Source organism: Thrips palmi, unplaced genomic scaffold, assembly GCF_012932325.1.
Source record: "Thrips palmi isolate BJ-2018 unplaced genomic scaffold, TpBJ-2018v1 HiC_scaffold_4, whole genome shotgun sequence".
In the NCBI taxonomy this organism is placed as follows: domain Eukaryota; kingdom Metazoa; phylum Arthropoda; class Insecta; order Thysanoptera; family Thripidae; genus Thrips; species Thrips palmi.
In genome coordinates this window covers 3,110,133-3,138,120 of record NW_023144631.1, presented here as the reverse complement: position 1 = coordinate 3,138,120, position 27,988 = coordinate 3,110,133, and the positions used below count along the sequence as shown (strand labels likewise).

Sequence of the window (27,988 nt, the reverse complement as noted above, 5' to 3'; positions counted from 1 at the left end):
AAAAGGTAGAAGGCAATCAAACAAATATTTAAAATTCGTTTATTTTATTGTGACTTTTTTTTTAACTTGGAAAATGAGTGTTGGAGAAATCAGAAAAATGAGACATAATGTCAAGACATTAACACAATTTCGTTTAAAATATTATGCAGCTAGGATTTTTTTTAATTTTACAAACATAACGATGAATCGACCTAAATGCTACGACAGTATACTGCAGAGACACGTTTAGAATTATAAAACAACAATGGAGTGGGTGTTTTGTAAACGATGAGGACACATTTATTTTGTACTTAAAATACACCCATCAGCACTACGAGAAACTTTCAAACTTACAGTCACCATGCTCTAGGAGAGGGGAAAGAACATGAAGAACCTCTACACGCTGCAGTATTGCCAAGACTGTCTGGCTTGGGCGCGTCTCCGCACGCTTTATCTTTGGTATTCTCGCAGAAGTCAAACTAGTAGTAAAAATAGACAAGTTTTTCGTTCCGACGAAACACAATAACCACTAACAAACTTAAGACATTTATTAATAATAATCATCATCATTATTTTAAATTAAAACAAAAAAGGAACGTGAAGCTAGTTTAAGTGAAGGATGGCACTGTGACACTGTGATAGTGACGCTACTGGAAATTGAAGTTGTACTCAAATAAATAAACCTAATTGACTTAAATCTCGTTAAATAAAATAAAACGACGCACGCCGAAAACAGCTTGGGCAGCGCCGGCCCCGCCAGGGAAGTCCAGGACCGCTGCGAGTGGCGGAGATGCAGCGGCAGAAGGGAGGTGTCTGTCTGTCTGTCTGCCTGTCTGTTTGTCTGTCTGCCTGTCTGTCTGTCTGTCTGTCTGTCTGTCTGTCCGTCTGTCTGTCTGTCTGTCTGCCTGCCTGTCTGTCTGCCTGTCTGTCTGTCTGTCTGTCTGTCTGTCCGTCTGTCCGTCTGTCCGTCTGTCTGTCCGCCGGTGTCCACTGGAGAGGCCGCCGCGGTCCGGCTGGAAGCGCGAGGCGCGATGGCGGAAGATGAAGCTCTGGCGCGGCTGCGGTGACGATGCGGTGATCTGGAACAAAGCGACAAAAAGTGTGACAGCGTTACGTAACGACACGGGCGGCGGCCACGGCGGCCACGGCCAACATCGCCTTGCTTGCCCAGCAGACTGATTCCGAGGGTCGTTTTCGTCGCTCTGTCTCACTCACACTCACGGGGCGTCCCGTATAGGTGCGAGAGAGACAGACGCGACTCTCGGAATGTGCCGCGGCGCATTCGTCTCACCTTCAGTTTCACAGCTCGGCGTCGCAGAAGAAGTCGGCGCTCAGCATCTCCTCCTCCGTCTCCATCCGCTTGACGAAGACCGTGACGGCGTTGTCGTAGCGGCCGCTGGACACGAGCCGCACGTTGAGGGCGCCGCACAGGATGCTCATGGGCCGGCCTGGTGGAGTGGTGGCAAAGGGGCCGGTCAGCGGCGCGAATCACGCGGGTTCGAATCCCACCAACTTCACTATTTTTTTTTGTTCTGTTTTGTTGTAAAATTACCTGCGCTTGTATCCAGTCCACACACCGATCCGAAGACGGTCTCCGGGCCCGCCAGCTCCGTCGCCATGCCGAGCCCCGCCACCTGCACGTAGTCCTCCAGGCCCCGCTTTTCGCACTGGAAGAAGAGGGGGCACGTTTACTGAGCGTAAGTGGCCGTTGTCGACGCGGCCCACGCGACGCCATGCACACTGGGGCAGTTAAGCGAAGCGTCATTGGCTCTCCCTCCCCTCCCCACTCGTCGACGCAATACGCACCCTGCACAGTACTCTGTGAAAAGGAGTCAAGGCCAACTCGACTTGTTATTAGGTTGACTTTCGTGGTTTTTATCATGTCGACTAAGAGTCAAGTCCTATGAAGCCTTCTCGAATATTAAGTCAAGAGAACTCAAACTAGTTTATGTCGATTTGAATGGACTCTTTCTCTCTATTTTTACAGTGTCCGCCGGCCAAAAAGGGAAGCAGAATAAACGCGAGTGGCGAAGGAAACAATAGGGCAAAATGAGCTTACCTTGTGGATGGTGCCCGTCTCCGGCTCCATGTTGGGGTGCTTCTCGTTGACGCCGACCTGCAGCTGCAGGATGCGCACCACAGACGGGTAGATGGTGGTCACGGAGCAGTTCCTCCGCTTGCCGAAGTTCCTGAGCGTCACCACCTCGCTGTCCCCCAGCATCACGCTGCACGCTGCGAGCACACGGCCACGTCAGGCACAGTGAATTTGCCGGAAGACCGGCGGAGGCGGCCGAAACTCTAGACGCGTTTTGAGCTCCAGAGTCGCCAAATGGGACTCGAACCGAACGTGCGACCCCACCAATGGATTCCTCGTTTGGAGAGCAATCCATTGGTGGGGTCACACGTTTGATTCGAATCCCAATTGGCGGCTCTGAGGCTCAAAAAGCGTCGAGAGTTTCGGCCGCCTCCACTGGTCTTCTGGCCCACTGTGTGTGGTGGGGTGGAGTGGAGCCCATTCGATTGAGTCGGGGGCGAGGCGCGCCCCGTCCGTTTAGGGACGCGAAGGAAGCCCCTCTGCCGGAGGAGGCGGCGCTGGGCGAGCCCTTCGAAAAGCCTGCCGGCCTGCCGGGCCCTGACACGTGTACGTGCCGGAGCCGCCAGCACACATTTCGACGCACGGCCACGCAGCAGCAGGACAAACGGACGTGCCTCAAACCCCGCATCAAACCGACCGATGGCGAAAGAGAAAAAGAAGCTGGTACTTCGGAAAACCAGGAAAGAAAATCAACAAAATCAACAAATATTTGGTTGATTTTTTTTCATAAGAACCACAATTAATTAATTGTTTTAAGTCGATTTAAATATATTTTTGCAGTGCGTGGGAGCCAGTGCCGATTTCAGGGCTTTCCCTTGAAAACCAGAGGGAACGCCGAGAGTGGAGTACGCTCACGTGTGGGATTCCGGACGTGCCGCACGGAGACGGCGAACCTGGCGGGCGTGGGCAGCAGGTAGGAGACCTGCGCCGCGTTCTGCGACGACTCGAAGGCCTGCGTGTGCTCCACGCCGCACAGCGTGGTGTGCCGCTCGCTGTCCGGCTTGGGGTGGTCCTGCGCCATGGGCAGGTACTGATTCTGGTAGTCCCAGCCGTCCGTCACCTGACAAAAAAAAAAACAGAAATCAATTTTGAGTTGATCTTGATTTTTCCTAGCGCGCTTCGGAAACCGACCGGCGTCTTGGTTTTTGAGAGGAGACCTCTCACGCCATCTCCCTGAAACAGCGTCACACTCGTTCTTGTTTCGTTTTGAAATAGATAAAGGCGTGTGAGCGACGTCGTCGGACGTGCGAGACCCTCTGAGCGCGCGGCGGCGGGGCGGCGGCAGAGCACCGCAAAGCGTGCCCCGACTAGAGGCGGCAGCCCCTCTGCGACACATGCCATTCCACCAAGACAATTAGCCAAGCCACGCCGCCACGCCGCCCTTACAGGCTTACAGCGCGGGCCGCCTCTCTTTGACGCGCCTCGCCGCCTCGCGGGCAGACAGTCCGAAAAGGCACGCCGACGCGCCCCCGAGCGCCGCGTGAGAGCGAAGGAGAGACAGAGCGACGAAAGCGCTGTTCGGTATGGTCCCCGCAGCCTCGCGGGATGATCGCCGTAAAACGTGCCGCGGCGTAGCGTCACGGAGGACACGCGGTTGCCACATTTGATTCCAGGGGTTTGTCGCCCACGCATGCCGCCGCACGACTGACGCGTGTGGCGCGGTTTACGAGACGCACGCCCACGGGGTCTTGATCTCGACACTCTGTCCTTCGGACTGGCGCCGCACAGTGGGCCAGAAGACCGGTGGCGGCGGCCAAAACTCTAGACGCGTTTTCACCGCCAGAGTCGGTAAAAGGGGCCCAAACCGAACGTGCGACCCCACCAATGGATTCCTCGTTCGGAGAGCAAATCATTTATGGGGTCTCACTGTCAGTTCCATTCCTCTTTAGCGACTCTGGAGCTTAAAACGCGTCTAGAATTATGGCCACCTCCACCGTTCTTCTGGCCCACTGTGCGGCGCGGCGTGAGGACCAGGGCGCCTGCCAAGCGGAGGGTAGGCCGCCCGCCGCGCTCGCCTGTGTGGCGGGCCGGACGAGGACAAGGAGTGGGCGGCGGCGGGGCCCGCCGGCCTGCCCCTGCATGCTGCAGGCTGGTGCTGGTCCGGAACACTGCATTCTCTGTCTGGCCCTCGGTCTGGCCGGTCGTGCCGCGTGCCGCAGGGGTGCGAGAGAGACTGAGCGACGCAGCAGTGTCTCGCGGTCCAGAGCGCCTGCAAAGCGGAGGGTAGGCCGGCCGCCACGCTCGCGTGCGTTACGGGCTCGGCCAGGACGCCTAAAAGGCCATGCTCACCGAGACCATGCCGCCGGTGGAGCAGGGCACGTCCAGGGTGAGCCGCAGCTGGACGCGCTGGTTGGCGGGCGCCAGGAACATGGCCCCGCACACCTTGGTGGGGTCGCCCTCGTAGTCCAGGTAGAAGTCGCCCTCCTCCGTGTAGACGAAGGTGCATTCTGGAACAGAGTTACGGACCGGTAATGGCCTCGCTGGCTCACCCGGGGACCGTTCCGAAACGGCGCTCTGTCGCTCTGTCTCTCTCGCACCCATAGCGCGCTGCGTTGGGGCGCGAGAGAGGCAGAGCGACGAAGCAGCGCGTCGGACTCAGCTTGCCGCCGTTGTCACGTCCTGCCCAGGAGCGCCCCGTGGTCCCGCCACGGCTGCTACCAGGCCCGCGCCGCGCGCCGCCTGACGGCTAATTTCCTGCCGAGGGCGGGGCGGGGTGAGGTGGGGTGGGGTGGGGTGGGGCGGGGCGCCACACGGCCACTTTTACAATGAGGCAGGTGTTGACGGGGCGCGGCGAGGCAGCCCGCGTTAATCTGCACGCTAATCCAGCGAGTGGTTTGTAGGGTGGAGACGGGTCTGGGTCTGGTCGGCCTGATGACCGGCCGGGGTGGTGCCCGCCCTGCCCGGGTGCAGGTGGCGGTCGTGATGGGTCGGGCCTCCTTGGCTTGCGCGCCCCGAGCCCATCCACAAGTGATTCCGAATATCGTTCCGTCGCCCTGTCTCTCTCGCAGCCCTACGGAGCGCCACACGAGTGCGAGAGAGACAGGGCGACGATGGCTGCAGCAGTCTGCACGGCGCTGCTGGCGGCCTTGCGGTGCGGTGCCATCCTCCTCGAGGCCCTGCTCGTCGTCGGCGTGCACATAGGGCGGCGGTGGCGCGGTGGCCACGTAATTGCTCCGGACTCCCAATCTGCATCGCCATTCAGCGAATTCAGTCCGTCAAGACAGTCTGGAGTGGGGCTGCGCCGGGCTGCGCCCATGCTGCGCCCCGCGGCCCTCGGCTAGTCTCAAACAGTGCCGCACCTTCGTCGCCCGCCATCCACGCCATGCAGGCCACAGAGACGCACCACCGCCGCGGTCGCCGACATGGCGGCACCGTGCTGCTGAGGCCCGCAAGTGCTGGGGTCTGATTATTCCGAACAAAGCGCTCCGTCGCTCTGTCTCTCTCGCACCCAGCTGCACGCCCCGTGAGTGCGAGAGAGACAGAGCACGGTTCGGAATGAGCCTACAGGTCGCGGCCCAAATCAGCGGCGTCAGTGAGACTTGGCCGCCAAACGGCGTAGCGTTCTGGCCGCAGCGCCGCAAGACGACATCGTTAACGCGGACTTAGCAGTGGCGGCCCGGCGCCATTAAGCTTGTTTTACAGCTGCCGGTGGGAGAGCGAGCACGGCAGGGCACGGCACGGCACGGCGCCAACGTGAATCAGATTCGTCTCAACTTGGCACGGCCGCCCCATTCCCACGCGCCGCCATAACGGCCGAGTTTAAGGCACCGCCTTGCTTTACTACTTTTAATGACGGCAGCCTCCCTGCCCGCCGCGAACCGCCGCGAACCGCGCGAACGCACCGACGGAGCGAGCCGCCCTGACGGCCGCAGCAGGCCGGAGCGATCTTGGAAGGCCCGTTCGCGTCGCTCTGCCCGTGTCGCACTCACAGGGTGCCCCGTAGGGGCGCGAGAGGGACGGGGCGAAGAAAACGACCCCTCGGAATCGGTCTGCCGGCAGCAGGGCGGTCAGGGCACACCCTCCAATGAAGTGAACTTGCCGTGTCCTTATCCGTGCCGCCAGGCTGCGCCAGGCCGCCGAGCCACCCCACCCTAAGTGGCTGTTCGTCCGCGCTTGACGGCGTCCAGCAGGGTCCAGCGCGCACCGGAGTCGCGTGACGGCGTGACGCGTCGTGGCGGAGATTCGCCCCACGCCCCGCCCCGCCGCCCCCGCGACCCTCGCCGACGAGGAACACGATCGACATGGTGGGGCGCCGGATTATCCGGGATCGTCTGTCGGAGCCCACGGCCTTTGCGGCGCCTTCCCGGACGGCACGGCCCGGCACGGCGCCGCGGTGCCCGCTGCGAGCGAAATTGAACAAGGCATGCGGCCGGCTTTTGTTTCCTTTGCCGCGTTACGAGGCGGGGCGGGGCGGGGCGGAGTGGGGCGGGGGGCGGGGCGGGGTGGGGCGGGGGGGCGGGGCGGGGGGCGGGGCGGGTGGGGCGGGGCGGGGCGGGGCGGGGGGGCGGGGGGGGTGGGGCGGGGCGGGGTGGGGCGGGGCGGGGGGGCGGGGGGGGGGGGCGGGACGCAGACGTAACGCGCAACGACGGCCCTTGGCCGCCCTTGGCCATGTCGGCCGATCGGCGGCCCTGACCGCCAGACTAGATCACTACATCAGGCACTGGGCGTTAGCGTTAGCGCTGCGATAGCCGTCCCGCCCACAAATGGACGGCCGCTGCCGCTTGATTCCGAAAGGATCTTAACGTCGCTGTGTCTCTCTCACACTCATGGACCGTCGTTAGGGGTGCGAAAGAGACACGGCGACGAAACGATCTCTCGGAATCAGGCAGCTGGGCCCCAGCCGCAGCCCTTCACGCCGGCGGGAAGCCTGCGGGCTGGCCCATCCCGCTCTGTCTCCCTCCCACCCTTAAGAAGCGGACCACGAGGGCGAGAAAGTCGCAGCGAGCGACGGAAAGACGTCGGGGCACATTGGCCCGCTCCGCCCCGCCCCGCACCTGTTGATCAGAAGGCGCTGCACCGCTCTGCTCTGCCCGAGCAACGTGTTGATGACGGCCCCGGGGCGGGACTTTGATGTTGCATTATGGCCTTTCGGCGTCCCAACGAAGCTCCCGCTGGCGGCACGAACAAGGACGTAAAGGAAAATGATTTGGACCCCGAAGAGGAATGCACGTTGTCGATTCTGTAGCCTCGGGGCGAGGCGCCCCGGCACGGCACACACACGTCCGCGCCAGGCCAGGGCCGCCAGCAGACCGATTCCCAGAGCCGTTGTCGTCGCCCTGTCTCTGTCGCACTCATGGGGCGTCCCGTGTGGGTGCGAGAGAGGCTCTCGGAGTCGGTGTACAGGGCGGTGCGCGGTGCGGGCGCGCTAACTCGGGTGAAAACTCGTTGTCGTTTTATTTCTTCGTGTCCTCGCGGTCCGTCGCGGTCCCTCCGCTGGACGGGGTGCCGCGGTGCTTTTACAGCCCCGGGCTGCACCGACCGCGCCACCGCCCAACGCGACCAACCGACCGCGCCACATAAAAGTGCGGGGCGGTAACAAGCTGAGCGCGCTGAGCGGTGGCGGCCTTGAGTGCCTCGAGGGCCTCGAGCGGCGATGGGCAGCCCTAGAAGGCCACACCGCGGGCAGCAGCAGACTCATTCCGAGAGTCGCTTTCGTCGCTCTGTCTCTCTCGCAGTTTTACGGGACGCCTCATGCGTGCGAGACAGACAGAGCGACGAAAACGACCCTCGGAATCAGTCTGCTGGGGTGCCTCAGGGAGGGCGCCGGCGCCACGCCGCGCCACGGCCTGCACCCACCGCGGCCCCGATCGGTCCTATTTTGACATTGCAGCAACTTAACTTTTTGTTTGACTTTTATCAGAGTTTGTCGTTTCATTTTGTTCGTGACTGTATTTGTTGTTACTGAACAATGAACTAATCCAAGGTTTCAGAACCTACACTGAAGCCACAAACTCGCAGCTTGCAAACCTGATATTGTATTCCAATCGCATTAGTTTCAAACGTTGGCCCGCGCTTTGCCACACGGTGGGTCTCTAGCAAGGGTGTGCGTGTGATACTTGCGTGTGTATGTGTGTGCGTCTGTAAGTGTGTTTGTGTGTGAGTGCGCGTGTTTCGGGAAGTCTGCCCGCGACAAGAAGCTCCAACCGCCAAACTCCTCCGCGGTGGCGGTGGCTGCGGTGGCCGCCCGCAGTCCGCGGTCACATCCACCAGGCCAGGTTCTCGTTCAGGAGGCGGCGGTGACCGCGTCGCGGAGCCAAAGTGCCGCGCAAAATGCCTCAAAGCAACTACCCTCACAGAAGATTTCAAAAGAATAATAATTTGAAAGATTATTTTCTCGTGACGGGTGATTATATCTGTTTTCTTTCCTTCTCATTTATTTATCTTTGATGTCAACAGACATGATGCGGACGGTTTGCAGAGTGGGCGACGCTGTGGTCAAATCAGGCTGCTCGTCCATGCGGACTGGTGCAGTGTGCACGCGGGGCAACGCGCGGTGCAACGCGCTGCACAGCGTGGCCGCCCACGTCGGCGGTAACTGGTGTCGAGTCAGACGCAGTCAGACGCCGCGCCGTGCAGCCCTTTGCAGTGCACGCACGGCCGTGGCGGCGCGGGGCCAAAAACACCTGGCGTTGCCGGGCCGCACGCTAACCGCAGCCGGTACTCGAACCCGGTGATAGCGCCCAGCGAAAGGGGGTTCAAGTGTCGCTAAACAGGACTCGAACCGAACGTGTGGCCCCCACCAATGGATTCCTCGTTCGGAAAGCAGTTTATTGGTGGGGTCGAATCGAGTCTCATTCGGAGACTCTGGAGCTTAAAACCTCCGGGATTTTGACCGCCTACACCGGTCTTCTGGCCCACTGTGCGAAGCTTTCCGTGGATCGAATGCCCTTCGAGCCCCTCTTTGTTTCTTGCGTAGAATCTAAACATCCCTAAGTACCCATGTTGGGTTACGCGGGCGGCACGGGAATAACGAGGGTCATGACCTACTCCCCCCCGGAAAGGGCAAAAAGAGTGACGTCACCCTCGCCCTAAATGCAAATCCTGGTAAACGCGATGCGCGCCAGATGTTTCGTGCCTCTGTCTCTTTCCATCTTTTAAATTGTTTTCGTTTGCACATTTTAGTTCCCGGTCTGACGACGGTCCCGTTCTGCTTCCTCCCCGCACTGTTTCCGTCGTGTCCTGGTTTCCGCACCGCGCCCCCGCCCGGCCGTGTTGGCCTTTCCACCCGGCACCGCCCGGCACCGCCCCAACGATCATGTTCATTAAAAACTTTGAGTGTTTCGATAGTTGTTGGGTCTGCAGCGTCGCGGGCCTCGCTGCCTCGCCCACTGCGGCATGGCCGGGGCTGGGCCGGGGCTGGGCCGGGGCTTGCACGTCCCCCGTAGATAATTGGACGAAGGACGAACTTCAGGTCTCGCAGCCACTTGCGGTGCGGCCCGCCGCCGTTTTTGAACCCTCCAAAGTGTGCACCGTGTGGGCCGAGTGCCCCGCCGCCCTGCGGACGTCGCTCTGTCTCCCTCGCACTCTCGGGGCGGCCCGTGCAGGTGCGAGAGAGACGAAACGACTCTCGGAATCAGTCTGCTGCTCGGTGAGGGGGCGGCTTTTTGGGGCAGGCGAGGCAGGAGCACTCATGGCGGCTGCGGTGCTTCGGCTCCTCCCCTCAGGCTGCCTCGCCCTCTTGGCGGGGACCGACTTACCAGCACACTGATATTCCGAGCGCCGTCCTCGTCGCCCCCTCTCCATCGCACTCACGGGGCGTCCCGTATGGGCGCGAGAGAGACAGAGCGACGAAAGCGACTCTCGGAATATCAGTGTGCAGGCTGACTCACTCACCTGTGATGGGGATGGCGCCCGATGTCCGCTTGGCCCGGCCCCGTCCGCTCAGGGCGCCCCCTTCGGCCCCGTCGGCCGCCTCGGCCCCTTCCGGGAAAAAGGGCATCCGGGGCGACGCGGCGAGTGCCTGCAAGCAGAGCGAAGCAAGATAACAGTAACAATGCCGTGTCCCGTGCCTTGTCTTTCTGGCGGCGCCGCCGGGCGCTGCAGGCCGAGCCTTGTTCTTCTCCGCCGACAGGGAGTCGTGCGCGGCCAAGACGTAATGGATACAGATACTGCGGGGCGGGGCGGGGTGAGGTGGGGCGGGGCGCGGTGAGGTGGGGCGGGGCGGGGTGAGGTGGGGCGGGGCGGGGCGGGGTTCACCAAAGAATCACGAGCGCCTTTTCGACACCCTCGTCGACACCTCTCCCATCATCGTTTGACTTCGATTCCGTCTTTGTCCCGACGCGGTGGAGCGGCTCACTGTTTTGCGCGGGGCGGCCATAAACTTTCACCTTTCTAAAAGTGGCGTTGCATTATTGTGTTGTCACCGCTCAAACTGGACTCGCGCGCGGACGAGGTTCCGCGAGTCGCCGCGAGATGGCGCTGCGCGCCCGAGCCGCCCAAGCTCGCGGTGGCGACCTAGGTTAGCGTAGTAATAGTTTGTAAGCAATTCCTCCGTCCATCGGCCGGTGAGCTGCTACCCAAGCCCCAGAAAATGACTGCATCACGGGGAAACTTGTGAAGCGCGTGATAGAGTCGACATACCTCTAACACTGTAAAAAAAAAAAAAAAAACTGAATGTGTTCCTTTGACTTCTACGAACTAATCCTCCGCCCTCATGCCTTCAACACTAGAACGTGTAGTACATTCCATTCGCGGAGAGCTTTCGGCTGTTTCGAGGGGCGAGTGCCTGGAACGGCCGTACGGCCTACCACGGATTGTAAATTGTCTTTTGCGTGAAAAAGGACTACTACTTTGAAGAAAACGGAAAGAAAAGAAAACTACACGATTCTGATTTGCGTTAATTTAGACTGCCCTGTGGCGTTCGATTTCCAGTGTTTATTTTCGCTCTTGAAGCAGCCCTTTCGATTAAGTCGATCTGTTATGCTGTTTAACTTTAGAGCTACACAGCGAGCTGCCCGCCTCCCTTTATCCGCCGAGTCTTTCTCTCTCCGAGACTCCAGGGGGTCCGCAGGGTCACGTCATGGCGTGCTGCACGAGCACGTGCCGGACACGTGAGGTCTCCGAGCGGTGCGCGAACTGAATTGAATGGGGTCTGTATACATTTGAAAAATGGATGAGGCCTGAGCCGGGCCGGAGCTGACGCACGTACATGCCGCTGTAAAACATTGCATAATTCACGCCCCCAGGCTCAGCAGTGTTCAGCGGCAGCGTCCTGCTCAAGACCCATCGTGACCCAAGCAGCTTCCAGTGGCTTTCATCCCAGTGGTCCGCGTGGAAAAAAGTCCCAAACCTAAGCGCCTTTGTTGCTGGACGGGATGGGACATATTTGATGCCGCAGACCCCAAAGTTTCCACCGCTGCTGGGAAACAAAACTCTGAGTCCGGGGGACACGTTTACCCGCCCTTCCTGGCCCCTCCCCCTCGGCCACTGCCGTGGTAGACTGGAGCGGCTTCCGCGGCGTGCCTTTGGACCGCCCGGCTAATCTGCCCGGCCGGCACCAGGGCGGTGGCGGCCTGGCCACCCAGCAGACTGGCCCCGCTCTGTCTCTCTCACACCTACACGGGACGCACCATGAGTGCGAGAGGGACAGATCGACGAAAACGACTCTCAGTCTGCTGGGCCAACCAGGGCCACCTCAACCTCCACACCGACGGCAACCCGATAGGGCTCCCGACCCCATCCGCCATTCGGCCGTCATCGGCCGTCCCAGCCTAATTGGCTCACTTTAGAGGGAGAGGGTGGCGGCTGTGCGAGGCTGGGCGAGGCTGGGCGAGGCTGGGCGAGGCTGGGCGAGGCTGGGCGAGGCTGGGCGAGGCTGGGCGAGGCTGGGCGAGGCTGGGCGAGGCTGGGCGAGGCTGGGCGAGGCTGGGCGAGGCTGGGCGAGGCTGGGCGAGGCTGGGCGAGGCTGGGCGAGGCTGGGCGAGGCTGGGCGAGGCTGGGCGAGGCTGGGCGAGGCTGGGCGAGGCTGGGCGAGGCTGGGCGAGGCTGGGCGAGGCTGGGCGAGGCTGGGCGAGGCTGGGCGAGGCTGGGCGAGGCTGGGCGAGGCTGGGCGAGGCTGGGCGAGGCTGGGCGAGGCGGCGAGGCTGGGCGAGGCTGGGCGAGGCTGGGCGAGGCTGGGCGAGGCTGGGCGAGGCTGGGCGAGGCTGGGCGAGGCTGGGCGAGGCTGGGCGAGGCTGGGCGAGGCTGGGCGAGGCTGGGCGAGGCTGGGCGAGGCTGGGCGAGGCTGGGCGAGGCTGGGCGAGGCTGGGCGAGGCTGGGCGAGGCTGGGCGAGGCTGGGCGAGGCTGGGCGAGGCTGGGCGAGGCTGGGCGAGGCTGGGCGAGGCTGGGCCGCTGGAGCGTGCTGGAGGCGGCCGGGGGAGGATGGCGGATGGCTTGCTTGACACGGCGTTCTGGGTCAGCCGTGCAGGTAACCCGCGCCTAATAGGCAAGCCTTCCTCCTTCCCCTCCCCCTCCCCTCCCCATTCCGTCGGCGGCATTCGGAATCGGCGGCGCGGCGTACTTGGCGCACTCGGGGGCGGCGGTGCAGAACGAGGGGCTCGACGAGGGCGCCGCGGATGAGGCGGCACCTCGGCACTCGACGCCGCGCCGCGCCCACACTGCAAGGCCCTCGACCGGCAATCAGCACGCCGACGCCCCCTTCACACCACCTACGGGAACGACGGCGACGACGGCGACGTGCACTGTACGACGCCGTCCTCGCCGTTCGTCTTTGGCCCGCCGTGGCGTGGCGCTGGGCGATGACGTCCGGTCCCTGCGCGACGCGGAACCAATCGGCCTGATGAGCGACCCCCCCCCCTCCCTTCCCCTTCCCCTCCCCTCCTCCTCCCCTCCCCTTCCCCAGCCACCCACACCTATGCCGCACAGATGAGCTATCGCTTGCACTCGGGGTGAGGCCGACGCACACTGCGAGGCCCTGGGGGCACCCTGGCTGGGCCTGCTGCAGAATGATTCCGAAGGCGGTCGTTTCGTCGCTTTGCGTTGTGCGAGAGAGACAGAGCGAGGAAACGTCTCTTTCGGAATCGTTCGCCTCCTCTGCAAAACGCAAATGTGTGCATGGCACACACTTTTGAACAGCGCGCCTGACTGAGACTGCATAGGTCCTAGGACCGCTGTTCGAAAGTGTGAGCCCGACAAGCACACAGTTTAAAATGTGTGCATGCACTAGCGTTTTGCAGTGTAGCTTCTCACCCGTGTGAGTACACTGTTGGTACCCGACAACCCGTTCCTGATTGTTTTGGAAGCGAAGCGGTGCGGCTGTGGACACGGGTTTTCTTTTCCTCGCCGCCCGCCGCCGCGGAGGGCGCGAGTAGAGCGAGAGGGTGGGCCGTCGACCAAGAGCAACAAGACGCGGCGAGTCCGTTCCGTTCCGTTCCGCACGTGTTGTCTTTGTCTTCGGGGCCGCGGCGTTGGCCAAATTCGAAGCGAGGGGAAACATTTGCCGCCGCGGAATAACACGACGGGCGGGGCGGTGTCCTTTGAAGGACGAAATGAAGAGGCCCGCGTTAGTCGAACTTGTCCGCAGGGTCGTGCCACTCGTCCTCAAAATGGCATTTCTCCCTCTCTTTTTCGGATTCCGCTCCTCGGCGTCATTTGGAGCCGAGTCTCCTCCAGCGCCATTCTTCCGCACTGAAAGTCACGCGTTCGCTGTGTGCACCACACGCACGCACACAAACGCACACACACATACACACACACACGTGCGCACAGTGAGTCCCCTGCATGTGGTGGTTGCCAGGCACTCCGGCCCCATCCAGGCCATCCACGGCGACTTGGCCCCCGCGACCCCTGCCTGCGGCACTACCTTGCGCCAGTGTGCCAGCGCGTGTCGAGACGGCCGGGGCGGCCGGGGCGGCCGGGCCATCATCACCTTTGTGCGATGACGCACGAAATTGTCTGAGGTGTCGCGGGTAAAGAGGGGGCAGGCAGGGCCGGCACGCTTTGATGGTGATTCGGGGAGGGGGGGGAGTCGTGACTCCTCGGGGGTAGAAATGGAACAAGTCCGCGGATGTAGTATGCGTGGCTCGACGCGGGGCGAGGCGGCTCGGGTCATACGCACAGTGGGCCAGCAGGCCGGTGGAGGCGGCAAACACTCTAGACGCGCTTTGAGCTCCAGAGTCGCTAAACAGGACTCGAACCGAACGTGTGACCCCACCAATGAATGGATGCTGGCGAGTCAGAGTCACGCGCCGGCCGTCGGCACTGCGCTTGATCGCCGTCCACCACAAGACCGCCAAGACCGCCACGACCGCCACCTCCGTCATCGAGGAATTCAGCGCTTTGCTGAGGGCAGAGGGGCGGGTGGGGGTCGCGCCCCCGCTACCCTGCGCGGCAACAGGTGGCTAGGGGGTCTAGAGGGCTAGGGCCGGCTAGGGCAGGTGGCGCGGCCAAGCGATTGCGGTCGTTGTGGTTCGAGGGGAGAGCGCGGCAAGGCGGCGGAGGCGCTTCTTCGACACGAGCCGCGCCGCCGGGATCCAGTCCAGCTTCTCGCTCCGTCTCTCTCGCACTCGTGGAGCGTGCCATTGGAGTGCGAGAGAGACGGAGCGAAGCAGTGCGCGCGGCGGAAGCGCTCGGCAGAGCAGAAAAAGGCACGTTCAATGCGCGGTGTCCCTGCGGCCGCGTGCTCTCGATGTGCGGCCCCCGATTCGAAAGGCCAGGGTTCGAGGTTCGACTCCATCCGATTGTCTCTCCTTTCGCGCCCCGCGAATATTTTCCCGTCCGCGTTGTTTCCTTTCAGTGCCCACCCGTCCGCCCCCGCCCCTTCCCTTGCTGTGCCGGTCTCTCATTCCCCCCGCCGCGGCTGCCGCGGGCAAGTTGTACTTAATACCGGTGCCGGTAGCAAAATAGACCGCGAGATGGGTTTCGCTTCGGCGTGGGCGCGCGGCGCGCACCGACTCGCTCTTGATCGAGTTCGTCCAGTCCTTTTCGGAGGGCGTGGTGACGTGTTCAGCCCTCGGGGGCTGCACACTGATTTCGAGAGTCGTTTTCGTCGCTCTGTCTCTCTCGCACCTATACGGCACGCCCTACGAGTGCGAGAGAGACGGGGCGACGAAACCGACTTTCGGAATCAGCCTGCTGGGTGGCTAGCCGCGGGGGCCGGCCGGGGTGAGCGGCCTGTCCGAGTCCCATCGCGATCATTCGAATCCTTGAATCCCCTCCCCTTTGCCACCCCGCCGGGCCCCGGGCTGGACCAGCGCTTTAATCCAGGTCTAATGAAAATGAAAAAGAAATACCTCGCCGCGCGGGCCGCGGGGCGGCTGGGCTTTGGACAGTCAATGAGGCGCTGCGGGGGTGTGGCCATAGAATTACCAGAATTACTGATCCGATGCCAAGTCGGATTAGCCGCCGAAAAGCCGTTTCATTCGCCACTCTGGATGGCCAATTCCACTATGCACGCCTCGCCTCGCCACGCCTCGCGACGCCACGCCACGCCGCCGCGCCGGCTTTGACGCCCCCGTCGCCTCTTCGGGGAAAAGGCATCGCCGCCACCGCGCGGATCCGTAGCCGACCTGAAATGGAGTGGCTGAGTGGCTGGCTGATTTAGTGGTTCTCCGAAAGGGAGGCGCTGTCTGCCTCGCGTTCAGCCGGTCGGAAAAATGTGTTGTGCTTTCCAGAAGAATATTTGTCAATATTGGTCAACCAAGAGGCAAGGTCAACTAATAGACACCCGTTCAAATCAATCATTAATGGAAAGCAATATCGCCGGTCGATTTCGTAACCGCGCGCGAAACACTCTGAAGAATGAAGCGGCGTGCGGCTGTCGACCGCAAGAGGCTTCAAGTTCCTGCCGGCGGCGCCGTGCAGACTCATTCCGAGAGTCGTTTTCGTCGCTCTGTCTTTCGCGCACTCGTGGGGCGCGCCGTATAGGTGCGAGAGAGACAGAGCGGCGAGAACGACTCTCGGAATCAGTCTGCAGGGAGCGCTCGTTGAAGAGCGCGAGGCAGACGTGCATTATTTGACAGCCTCGCGCTCCGCGTCGAGTAGCGAGAAAATGAGCCCGTCTCGCCTCGCCTCGTCTCGCCGCGTTCGACGTCTAGTCCGCCGTGCGGAAGATGAAGAGGCCGTGCCGGCGTGCCGGGCGGGCGGCGCGAGGCTACGCGAGGCAAGGCGAGGCCGCGAGGCGATGGATGGCGGAGAGGCCAGGCCAGGCCGAGCCGAGGTCGAGCCGAGGCCGCACAGTGGGCCAGAAGATCGGTGGAGGCGGCCAAAACTCTGGACGTGTTTTGAGCTCCAGGGTCGCTAAATGGGACTCGAAACGAACGTGTGACCCCATCAATGGAATGCTCTCCGAACGAGGAATCCATTGGTGGGGTCACACGTTCGTTTCGAGTCCCATTTAGCGACTGTGGAGCTCGTGGAATTTCGGCCGCCTCCGCCGGTCTTCTAGCCCACTGTGGACCGGGCTGCTGGCGGTCGACTTGTTGCTGCGGCCTAGGCCCCGCCCCAGGCGCCCCAGGCCGCCCCAGGCCCACCCCGCGGGGCAGCGCGGCCCGAGGGCTGCATCCGGACGCGGTCGCCCTGTCTCTGTCGCTCCACTGCGAGAGAGAGGCGGAGCGGCGAGACGGCTGTTCGACGTCAGCCTGCTGGAGCGGGAAACTAAACTCAGCGTGCGGACGACGCCAGGCGGGCGAGCGGCAGAGGTGCAGCTCGTTAAGCGAGTTCACTCGGCTGAGAGCGTTAGCAACTATTTATACAAGGCTCCGCCCGCGCCCCGGCACCCGGCAACGGCGACGGCGTGCTTCGACGCCCACACGCAGCGCGGCGCGGCGCGGCACGGCACTTCTTCCATGCCATCACCTAGATAGAGGCTATCAGGCAATGTTCACGCGGCACGGTACGTCAGCAGGCGAAACCGCACGAGAGGGAAACGAAGAATTTTCGTATTTTATCAAACGGAACGTCCCTGTGCTGGCTCGGCTCTCGAGACTTCCCCGGGCCTTCATTCTTGTATGTGAGCCAAATGGCCGTGAAATTCGACACGACTTGATTTAACCAACATCCGACGGCCGGAGCCGGAATATATTCTGATCCCTCGTCCAGCGTCGCGGCGCGGACGGCAGTACTGTGGTGCAGAGCGCGCGTTGGGGTCGGACCGGACCGGGCTGGACCCTGGGCAGCTGGGGCAGCTCGCGCGTCTCGCAGTGGAGAGTGGAGTGGACCGTTCTGCTTTGTAGGGGAGTTTGGAATGCCTCGTCTGAGGGTTAAGCGCACATACACCCGCAATCGCACATACTCACACAAACAAACACACACGCACGCACACACACACAGAGCCCGCCATTCCATTTTCTGCTCCTCCATAACTGGACGGCACCCGGCTCAACGTCATCCGTGGCTTCGTCTTGTATGCGCAGCGGCTTGCCCCCGCCCCTCCCTTTCCGCCACCAGCCGACTTCCCCCTCCCCCTCCCCACATCTCCCTTATTCCATTATGCACACGGCACTGGGAGAGGAGCCGACATCCAGGGCTCGCTTGCATCGCGCCGAGTGCAGCTGGAGCACTGCAGACTGATTCCGAGAGTCGTTTCCGTCGCTCCGTCTCTCTCGCACTCGTGGGGCGTCCCGCATAGGTGCAAGAGAGACGGAGCGACGAAGACGACTCTCGGCTGGAACGGCCAAGGAAACGGCCCTGCGGCCTGTGGACGACGTCGCTGACACCGACCTGCCTCAAGTTGGACGTGCCGACGCTGCCGACGCTGCCGACGCGGGCCGCGCTCTGGCCGGCTCTCGGCACGCTGGGCTTGGCGATGGAGGCCGTCAGGTACAGCAGCACGGTCAGCAGCACGCTCAGGTGAGACACGGCCGCCATCCTGCAAAACGAAAACAAAAACAAAGAGTCAGTCTGCCGAGTAGTGATCCAAGGCTTATCGCCCCGTCTTCGTCGCGCCCTCGCAGTGTGCCCCATGAGTGCTCCGCGGTCGGTGGTGGGGCCCTAGCCCGTAGTGGTAATGGTAATCGCCTGCCGGGCGGGCCGTCCCGTCGCACAGCCGTGCGCTGCGGAGCGCGCTGGTTGCCTATGGCGAGGTTCGCGGGCGGCGGGCGGTCCCAGAGCCAGAGTCCCATCGCCCATGTTACGTAGCGTGTCCAGCGCTTGTCTGTCTGTCTGTCTGTCTGTCTGTCTGTCTGTCTCTCTCACCCATGAGATAAATAGCACGAAATATATTCGAAATTGCGCAACCTTACGCCGTCTCCGCCGAGAGAAAACGACATATCGCCGCCACATGATTGAAGTTTGCCCAGTGATGATTGAAGAAGGGGAAAAGTGGCGGCGGGGAGGCCTCCATCTCGAGTGAGGAGCGATCGGCTACTGTTTGCACACTGGCTGCCCGGCCAGGGTGGGCCAGGGCCGGAAGAGGCCGGAAGTGAGCTCAGCGTGAGCGGGGTGGGGAACGACACGTCTCTATTGCCGAGGGGGAGGGGGAGGGGAGCAGACCATTGGCTGTCCGCCCTGCTCCAGCCCGAATGACCTCAAAGGCAACACGGCAGCCACATACGCGACTTATAACCCACTTCCAGTGGCGTGGCTGGCGAAGCGGGTGACGCAGGCGAAGCCGAGTTTCCCGCCCGAACTAAAACTTTGGCGCGAGTGCTTTTGCCTTTTGGCGCCTTTGTGGTGAACGCTTTGTTGTCACTCCGGTGAGTGAGCGCGAGTGTTTCGCCGCCGCTTCGCCGAACTGGCGGCGCAGCGCGGACTGATTCCGAGAGTCGTTTTCGTCGCTCTGTCTCTCTCGCACCTGCGCCGGACGCGCCATGAGTGCGAGCGAGACAGAGCGACGAAAGCGACTCTCGGAATCCGTCTGCTGGGGCGCTGCGTGGGACGGCCGGACGGCATTCCATTTGGCTGGCCAAATCTAGCGGGGGGGGGGGACGACGCCTTTTGTGCGGCCGGCGTCTCAGGTGCCCCTCAGCGGGCGGGGCGGGGCGGGGCGGGGCGTGGTGGCGAGTACAGGGCGCGGAGTTATTCACGCCGAAGACAAAGGGCTGCATCCTGCCCACTGTAGCAGGACAGAGAGAGAGGGGGGGGGGGGGGGGGCAGGCACGCGAGGACGCGATAACGCGCTCATCCTGCACGCGCTTCCGCCTGGTTCCGCCTTGGCAGCCCGATTCCGAGAGTCGCTTGCGTCGCTCTGTCTCTCTCACACTCATGGCGCGTCCCTACAGGTGCGCGCGAGACAGAGCGGCAAACCGACTCTCGGAAGCAGGCCGCTGGCTCTGCTTGCCCGGTCGCCCCGAGTGCCGAGTGCCAAGCACCGAGGACGCAGTGCAAGCGTCCACGGCGAGGACCTGGTTCGCGGGGCCGCGCGTCGAGTCCCTCAGGAAGTACAAAGGGCTCCTCGCGGACCTCCACGCGGCCCTCTGCAAGTCCCCTCCCTCCCCAGGTCCGCACGCGCCGCGCCGAGTGAGGGGGAGGAGGGCCCACGGGGTTTCTGGTCACGCTCTCGGGGGGCTGCCGCAAGGGCCGTCGCAAGGGCTGCCGCGTGCCGGCCCGCGGCGAGGGCTCAAGATTAATGTTTGTCTCGGCGCGATGAGGAAGAACCGTGTAGGGATGGCGTGGCCGCGCTCGCTGAGGTATTGCTCTCCCAGGAGTTCGGCTCGGGTCCGATTCGCGGACATTTCCTGATATTTAGTGGTCACTGGCTCCGGAATGCGAGTCCTGTCATGACGTTTGGATCAATGACCCATTTCCCTGAAGACGTGCCCTTACTGATATGGATATACTACGTGGCCAAGTCACTTACGTACTCGCAAATTACGCCAATATTTTTAAAATCTAAATTACAGATGGTTATGCGATTTTCGAAATGTTGTGTTCGACGAAAGGCTGCGGAATCTCCCACTCCAGCGGCACCCTTTCGACGAGGGGGCCGCGGCGCAAAAACAAGAGAGGCGCAAAAACGTGCAGGCAGCTGCGGGACGGAGGCATCTGCTGCGTTTATTTGTCGGCCTAGCGGCGCTGCTAGCGCTAGCAGTGGAGTGGAGGAGCAAGGGGCGCGACGGCGGCAGCTGCAGAGCACTGAAGAGCCGAGGAGGAAAAGTCGGGGTGCGCGGAGTTCCAGAACTTGCGTCCGAACCTATCACCAGTTTTTCCCCTTGTCTGTTCGAGGAACCGTCTTCTTTTTTCCCTCTCCCACTTCGTGGACTTGGGCTGTCTCGGCGGGGCTACCGGTGCTCGCCTCGTAAACATCAAACATGCTAAGCCTCGTCGTGGTTGTCGTCGTGCTGTTGCCAGGCGATGCCTGGCGTGCCAGGTGAGGAGGCGGCGTTTATCTTTATGTTGTTTGCTAGCGGAGCAGTGTGGCAGTGACGCCCGGCCCTACAGTGCCCTGCACAAACAACAACAAGAGGGCGACGCAGTGCAGCGCAGCGCAGTGCGCCTACAATGTGCGCATCGCCTCGCCTTCCACTTCGATTCCTCGTCGGCGCCAGGTAATAACACGCGCCAGGCGCAAGGGCCGGGATAAAAGCGATGACAGTTTCGCAGCGGCAATAATTTTATGATGTTGCGGGGAGGGCCACGCCGTGTGGTCCACTAATTGAAGCACGCCCGGATTTGCGATGCTCCGCCCCGCCCCGCCCCGCCCCCGCAGTGCGGGGTGGCGGCCTCCACGGCCTCGGCGACAGCGCGTAATCAACAGCTTGTCCTGCTCTGCACGCCGACCAGCCCCGCCGGCCCCGCCAGCCCCACCCTCGTTAGGGCTTGCCACAGCTTGCGCAGCCCCTCACCGGTTCGGATTTCCCGCGTTTTATGGAAGAGCAGAATGCCGAAATGCCGGGTCTCTAATGAGTTCTCCGATATCAGGAGACAGATGGAGGGGCAGGGGGCTGCATGGCGCCTGGTGCCGTGCTGGTGCCGCGCCGCCGCCGCCGCGGCCCTTAGCCGGAGGGTGAAAGGCTGTGCCCGCTCAGCGTCGCTCCCACTCCTCGTCCCCACGGACGGCCTTTGCCGAAGCAGAGTAAAGCCCACCTGGAATCACGCGAGTCGGCCTGGGGAGGGCGAGGATGGCTGGCCCGCCTCCGCGGGGCCCGAAGGGTGGAGTCTCGGGTGGAGTGGACAACTGGCCGGCGCCCTACGGCGGCCCCATCGCTCCCGCGGACACTGACGGCGACGGTGGCGGCGGCACGGCTTGGGTAATCACAGCGCGACCAAAGGCGAGGAGGTTCTCCGTTGTCCTCCGCCGGGATTCGAAGCCGGGTCAAGCCGGGTCAGTGGCTCGCCGCCGTCGTCGTCAGCGTGTCACCGCAGTTGGCGCCTTTTTGTGCTTCCTCGCGTGCGGAGGGCGCCGGCCCCGCTCCAGCCCCGCGGCCGCGCGTTCCCGAGGGACCTCCGGCAGGTGTCGTCGCCGTCATCGGTGTCCGCGACACTGCGTGACACGCGCCCCGCGGCCTTGCAGGACTTCCCCGTCGCGGTCCCGCTGCGCGCTCGCACGCTCGGTTCGGCTTCGCCAGGCTCGACGTGGCTCGGTAAGGGAGGCGGCAGCAGGCAGTGTCCTGGCTCCGCTCCGCGCGCGACGCGTCTAACGCGACATCGCTCCGGCCTGGGCGTCTTCGCTCTCTCCCACGCGCCGAGCCGTCTGCACAGTCATTCCACGCAGAGCGCGCAGAGCGGCCGACTGTCCTTCTCTCTCGCACCTGCACGGGACTGATGAGTGCGACGGAGAGAGGGACGGGCCTCTCACGGAATCAGTCTTCTGCACCGCCACGCGAAAGCTTCTTCGGGGAACCGCGCGTCGCGGGACCCAGACCAAGGACCCCCCGCGCGGCCGCGGCAGGCTCGTGTCATCATCGTAGGCGGTTCCGAGAAGGGCCCCCGGCACCGCCTGGCACCGAGAAGGCTAGCCCCGGCCAGCCCGCTAGCATGACCGGCCATACAACCCGCCTAGCCACCCGCCCCAACCAGGGCCGGACTGGCTAAGTCAGGGCCCCGGTCGCAGTGTGACGTCAAGGGCCCCCTTTTCCGATATGCGTCCATTGTTTTAAATTTACTAGCCAGGGGAGGGTACGCCGTGTTTGGTGACTTTGGGCGGCCACTGTGTCCAATCTAGTTGACGTAAAAGGCCTCCCTCGACGCCCTAGTATTCTTATGACCCTACTCTTTCATGCCCTGTATCGGGAAGACGTTGACCACAACGATTTTGCCTTTGACCGCAACGATTTTGGGACCAAAGTTGGTCAAAAAGTGGTCGAGTCTCGAAAATTTGCTGATTTGCTGACTTTGGGCGGCCACTGTGTCCAATCTAGTAGCCGCAAAAGGCTTCCCTTGACGTTCTAGTATTCTTAAGACCCCACTCTTTCATGCCCTGTATCGGGAAGTCGTTGACCACAACGATTTTGCCTTTGACCGCAACGATTTTGGGACCAAAGTTGGTCAAAAAGTGGTCGAGTCTCGGAAATTTGCTGATTTGCTGACTTTGGGCGGCCACTGTGTCCAATCTAGTAGCCGCAAAAGGCTTCCCTTGACGTTCTAGTATTCTTAAGACCCCACTCTTTCATGCCCTGTATCGGGAAGACGTTGACCACAACGATTTTGCCTTTGACCGCAACGATTTTGGGACCAAAGTTGGTCAAAAAGTGGTCGAATCTCGGAAATTTGCTGATTTTGCTGACTTTGGGCGGCCACTGTGTCCAATCTAGTTGACGTAAAAGGCCTCCCTCGACGTTCTAGTATTCTTAAGACCCCACTCTTTCATGCCCGTCTCGGGAAGACGTTGACCACAACGATTTTGCCTTTGACCGCAACGATTTTGGGACCAAAGTTGGACAAAAATGCGCTTGATTTGCCGAAATCATGCGTAAAATCGGCAGAAATTTCGTGGAATACCAACCAACAAAATCTCGCGGAATCCGGCATAATTTTGACGCAAAATTCTGCGAAATCTTGAGAAATATTCAAATGGGTACCCCTTTGATTTAAGTACGTAAATAGTTAAAGACCGTGACTTTGCCGCGGCCAAGAAGGCCCCGCGGTGGAAAGGCCCCGTGGCCCGCGGCCGAAAGGCCCCGCGCTTCGCGCGAGGCCCCGGGCGCGATCGCGCCCCCGCGGCCCGGGCCAGTCCGGGCCTGGCCCCAACAACCCGCCCCAACAACCCGCCCCGCGGGGCCGCACGCCGCGCCGCGCCAACCCCACTTACCGCGAAACGATACGACACAGTGACACACTCACACACTCTCTCTCCCTCTCTCGCACACACACACACACACTAACGCGCACACCCACGCGCGCACTCACACGGATAGGCCGGTCGGCGAAAGGGACAGGCCACATAACAGAGCGGTTCGATTAGCACCGGCCGACGGGCTGCCAGGCCGCCCTGGCCAGGCAGGGGCCAGGCCAGGCAGGGCAGCGGTTCGGTTCGGTTCGGTTCGGTCGCACGGTGACACCGACACCACACTGTAGTGACACACTTTCTGGCCGGCCGTCTGCGTGCCGACCCTTCCCCACTTCCGGCTAACTTCCGGTTATTCCGGGGCAAAAGTAAAAGCAGAGCCGCGGTGGCGTACCCAGTACACTGATCCCCCACGGCGTTCCGTCGCTCTGCCTCTCCCGCGCTTTTTCTGGGCGCCCCTTGAGTGCGAGAGAGACGAAGTGCGGGGCGCGTAGTGGCATATCTCCTATCCAGCGCGAGGCTTCCGTGTCTCGATGCCCCAGTGCGAGCGAATCCACTCTTTGAAAGTCCCCTTGCTATTTTTGGATTAGATTTGTGACTGCTATCCGGTGAACGTGATCGCCCGCTTATCAATGATCTGCGGCGGCAGATAAAATTCGTCCTTTCGTAATCGTTATTTGCTGTGAGAGCAACGCAGCAAACACAACCGATCTCACAGCTGGCATTATTTTGCTTTTGATTCCCACAAGACCTAATGACCATGCGGCTCTGCGGTGATTCATTTGTGATCCAAGCTTTTGCAAGTCAACACTGTTTTGCACACAGCGCTTCGTCGATCTGTTCTTCTAGACGGAACGCCCCGTGAGTGCGAGCGATACAGGCCGACGAGAGACTTGTCGGAAACCGCTCCCATGATCTAATCGTCCCAGTCTCTCTTTTCCGGTGAGCAGGACCACGCCAACAGCGACGCACCCTGTCTCTTCAATTTTACATGCTCTTCCTGCTCGAACGCTGCACCTCTCGGCGGGCAAAGGAAGGCAACGCCATAGGCAACGACTCCCGGGGTGCAGCGACAGCGGCCTACCCCGGACCGCCCCGACAGCCCCAGGCATCAGGCAACCCCAACGACGCGGACGCGCAGGACACTGCTTTGGGGCCCGAGGAGAAGCAGCCGTCACTATCAGATCACTTTATGTCACTTTTTTTGTTCATCGCGACGTCGAAATGGTCCCCGATGTTGACTGTATCGTGCCGATTTGGTGTCACTTTGACACGAAGACGACGTGCTGCCTAGGTTCGCGGCGACGCCACGCCGTGTCGGCCACGCCGTGTCGGCCACGGCCGAGGGCATCACTCTGCCTCACCTGTGGCGGCTTGCGGGTCTTGCAGGTGCTCGCGGTTCGGCTCGGCGGGGCGCCCCTGGAAAGTTGGCGTTGGCGGGCAGCAGCGCCAGGCAGGGACACTGGCGGAGGGCGGAGGGCCGAGTCCGGGAGGGGCGTAGCGAGAGTAGGAGTAGCACTGAGAGTGCCGGTGGACCGTCTCTCTGTTCGACCCTCCCGCGGGGCGCTCTGCAACCGACTGAGGAGAGGACTGCGCTGGAGTAGGGAGCAGGGGCCCGCCTGGCGGCAGTGGCGGCCCGCCTGGCCGGCCGGGGGTAGGAGCTGATGCCTGCTTGGCGCTCTCGGCGCACGCCGCCCCTGAGCGGCTCGCGGGGGCGGCCGGCCCGGCCAGCATAGGCTCATACCGAGCGGGGGGTCCCGTCGGCCTGTCTCTTTCGCACCCATGGGTGAGAGAGAGAGAGGGGGGGGGGTCGTCCCGCTCGGAATCAGTCGGCGGGGACAGGATGACTTGGCGGGGGATGTTCCCCCGGAGGCCTGGGGTCACTGATTCCGTGAGAGGCCGCCTCTCTCTCTCTGTCATCGGGCGTTCCTTGTAGGTGCCAGAGAGATAGGCGCAGTGCAGCAGGTCCGCTTGACTGGGGGTTGCCGCATGTATGGGACCGGCCAGGGAGACTGATCCATTGGTGGGGAGTCGACAGGGAAGTCCAGTCCGAGCGTGAGTTCTCGCTGTGACACTTCAGCCTCCACAGAGACCCGGGAACTTTGTGCAAATGCTGCAAGTTCAATTTCTGGAGAGGCCGACTTAGCGCCTGAGAAGCAACGCCATGCCAGCCCGCCCAGCACGTATGTGTCGCGGGACTGCCTGCCCAGTCAGGGGTTCCTTCTTGATCGAATCATCAACCGACTTTTGCTTTTCACTTCCCGAAAATGAACTTTCACGCAGATTAAAAAGCCTTTCTCTAGTTTAGGGTCACTTTTTCAGACTGATGTAGAAGAAACACAACATTTGAGATAAATACTCATTTATTTGGGCGAGCAAAAAAATAGGTTTCAGGTGGCACCCATATTACAACACCCCATGAAACTTCAGAGCATGGTCTCCATTGAAGCAAATAATAGGCCACACGACTTACAAACTAAATACAATAGGAAAAAACACTGGCAGGGTACAAATACTAAACAGGTATGCTCTGTTTGACACTTTCAGTAATTTGTTCAGTTAACACAGTAAACATAATTGGGGTATGACTAGACACAGTAGAGAGTCAGGAAAATACACCATGCCACAGAAAATTCAAAATAATTGTGATGCAATAATAACAGACTTGGGAATGGCAATGTTCTTACTAGTACATGAGGAGGAATCACAAAAGATACAATCTTCTGGAAAGTATTGATAAACATTAACATGGACCAACATCTAAAATACTAACAAAATTCTTATTTAAGGATATGTCACTGATTATCTTTAGAACAGAAAAATAAAATTACTTCATACATATTAAGTTTCGGTAAGTTACAATCACACAGGGAACAATTTATATTAATACTCAAGTAAAGCCATGGAAAGAAAGAAAGAAACAAACAAACAAAAAAAATTCTGGATTTTATAAGTCTTTGAATAAATGAATACTTCTAAATGAATCAATGAATAGAGAATCTTTCCTCAGTGAGGCAGTTAGACCTTACTTTCCAGTAAAATCACAGAACACAATTTAAACACATGTGCATTAGGGCAGACAGAGGCATGTATTGTAATTGATGGAAATTCAAAGTAGCATTGGATTTCCTAAAGACTTAGAGGCCCAGTTAGAATACCAGGTCATTGACACCTTCACCATTAAACCACACCACACATAGTAGTTAGGTAAGAAAACTTGAATGGAAACCTCTTAGCCTTTCCATACAATACCATAATGAAAATTTTACCAGAATTCAAGAGAGAATATTATAATATAAATGCACCCAGATTAAAACTGATTGAACATTGAAAATTTAGTAGAGACTTGTTTTCTTCATAATGCGTAAAAATTCTTCTTGGCTTATTTTGTGATCACCATCACGGTCCGCCTCCTCAATCATTTCCTGAAAATTTAATTCATCAGTAGAGAAGATCTTAACAATCAAATTTGTAAAAACATGTAGCAGTTGTACTCCTTACATGAAGTTCTTCATCAGTTAAATTTTCGCCCAATTCTGTTGCTACTCTTTTCAAATTTTCAAATGTAATTTTCCCTGTTTCATCATCATCAAAAAGTCTGAAAGCTTTCATGATTTCTTCCTTAGTGTCTTTTTCAGCCATTTTGGTTGTCATCAAGTTCAAAAACTCTTCAAAAGACAGTTTGCCTAAGCAAATAAAAAAAAATTGAAAGTCAAGATGTGTGACACGAATACTGATTAATTCTGAAAGCTTAACGGTATTGTACCTGTGTCGTCTTTATCAACTTCAGCAACCATTTTCTTGATTTCCTCTTTTTTAGGTTCAAACCCAAGTGCCCTCATGGCAACCTGTGGAAGAAGTACAGACAAAATTAATGAAAAATAAAAAAAAATTAATGGGCTTTTGTTAAAAAAGAAAACAAGTTACCTTCAGTTCTTTCGTTTCAATTTTTCCTTTGCCTTCAGTGTCAAAGAGATCAAATGCTTCTTTGATGTCAGCTCGCTGTTCAGCACTCAAATCAAATTTGGGCCCACCTGACTTCTTTCTTGTACCCATTGTCACTGCTGGACCTGAAAAATCTTAAAGAAAACAAATTGACGAACACAAAACATGGAAAGGATTAAATTCTTAAGATAATATCTGCTATAATACAGAATGGACAGAGATAGAGCAACTAATATGGCAATGAGCACTTCTTACTCAAATATGGGCTATAGATGAGGTTAGATGAATGGGAAGCGTTTCCCAATGCTCGTGACAATTCTTCTTTGCAAAACTGTTCAAGTCAGTCAGGAAGAACACCGTGCTGGTAGAAATCTCTATCAAACGAGTACCTCAGTTCATCCAAATGGAGTTAAGAGACTGACATCTGTGCATCTAGTGCAAGAGCAGAAACAACCCTTCCCACCCTTCCCTTCAGAAAAAACAAAACATATGTTTGGCGCCACTGTCGCGTCGCTATGGTTCTAACTAGAGAGCCGGGAGTGGGGGAGAGTCTGATATCTCGACGTTCATTGGCTGAGGTCCGCTGAGGCCGGAGTAGGGCCGGAGCAGCAGATAAAATGCAGTCTGTGTGCGTATAACCGACCCGAAGCGCCGTAGCGGCGATCGGAAAAGCCCAAAGTTTAACCTCGACAGTCATGGAAAGCAATCCATCCTAAAAGCGTTGCACATCATTGGTCGATAGGGGCAAACTAACCTTCCCAGTGAGCACGCACAGGCCGCATCGGAACGCAGCCAATCAGCGTCGGCCCTCCACCACCTCGTTTGACGATTCTCTCTTACTCTAGGCTCTCTAGTCTCCAGTTCGAAC

General features: G+C 59.8%; 2 protein-coding genes across 4 annotated transcripts; both read right to left on the bottom strand.

The window, feature by feature from the left end:
• Positions 1-27: 27 nt before the first annotated feature.
• LOC117649991 (corticotropin-releasing factor-binding protein) lies at positions 28-24,744 on the bottom strand. Of its 2 annotated transcripts, none has more exons than XM_034393226.1 (9): positions 24,540-24,744; positions 17,733-17,880; positions 9,908-10,034; positions 4,364-4,521; positions 2,930-3,134; positions 2,039-2,211; positions 1,532-1,646; positions 1,271-1,427; positions 28-1,058 (listed from the first exon to the last, which is right to left on the bottom strand). In XM_034393226.1, the coding sequence occupies exons 2-8, from the start codon at positions 17,877-17,879 to the stop codon at positions 1,279-1,281; spliced, it is 1,074 nt and encodes a 357-aa protein (XP_034249117.1). In that variant the 5' UTR covers position 17,880; positions 24,540-24,744; the 3' UTR covers positions 28-1,058; positions 1,271-1,278. The 2 variants fall into 2 exon arrangements, with proteins under 2 accessions (XP_034249117.1, XP_034249116.1); XM_034393225.1 differs by lacking the exon at positions 24,540-24,744 and adding an exon at positions 21,036-21,417.
• A 776-nt stretch (positions 24,745-25,520) lies between these two features.
• On the bottom strand, positions 25,521-27,967 carry LOC117649993 (caltractin-like). 2 transcript variants are annotated; one of them, XM_034393231.1, is made up of 5 exons: positions 27,875-27,967; positions 27,103-27,254; positions 26,942-27,023; positions 26,677-26,861; positions 25,521-26,600 (listed from the first exon to the last, which is right to left on the bottom strand). In XM_034393231.1, exons 1-5 carry the CDS (start codon positions 27,900-27,902, stop codon positions 26,511-26,513), a joined length of 537 nt encoding a protein of 178 aa, XP_034249122.1. In that variant the 5' UTR covers positions 27,903-27,967; the 3' UTR covers positions 25,521-26,510. The 2 variants fall into 2 exon arrangements, with proteins under 2 accessions (XP_034249122.1, XP_034249123.1); XM_034393232.1 differs by lacking the exon at positions 27,875-27,967 and adding an exon at positions 27,376-27,606.
• Between the last annotated feature and the right edge of the window lie 21 nt (positions 27,968-27,988).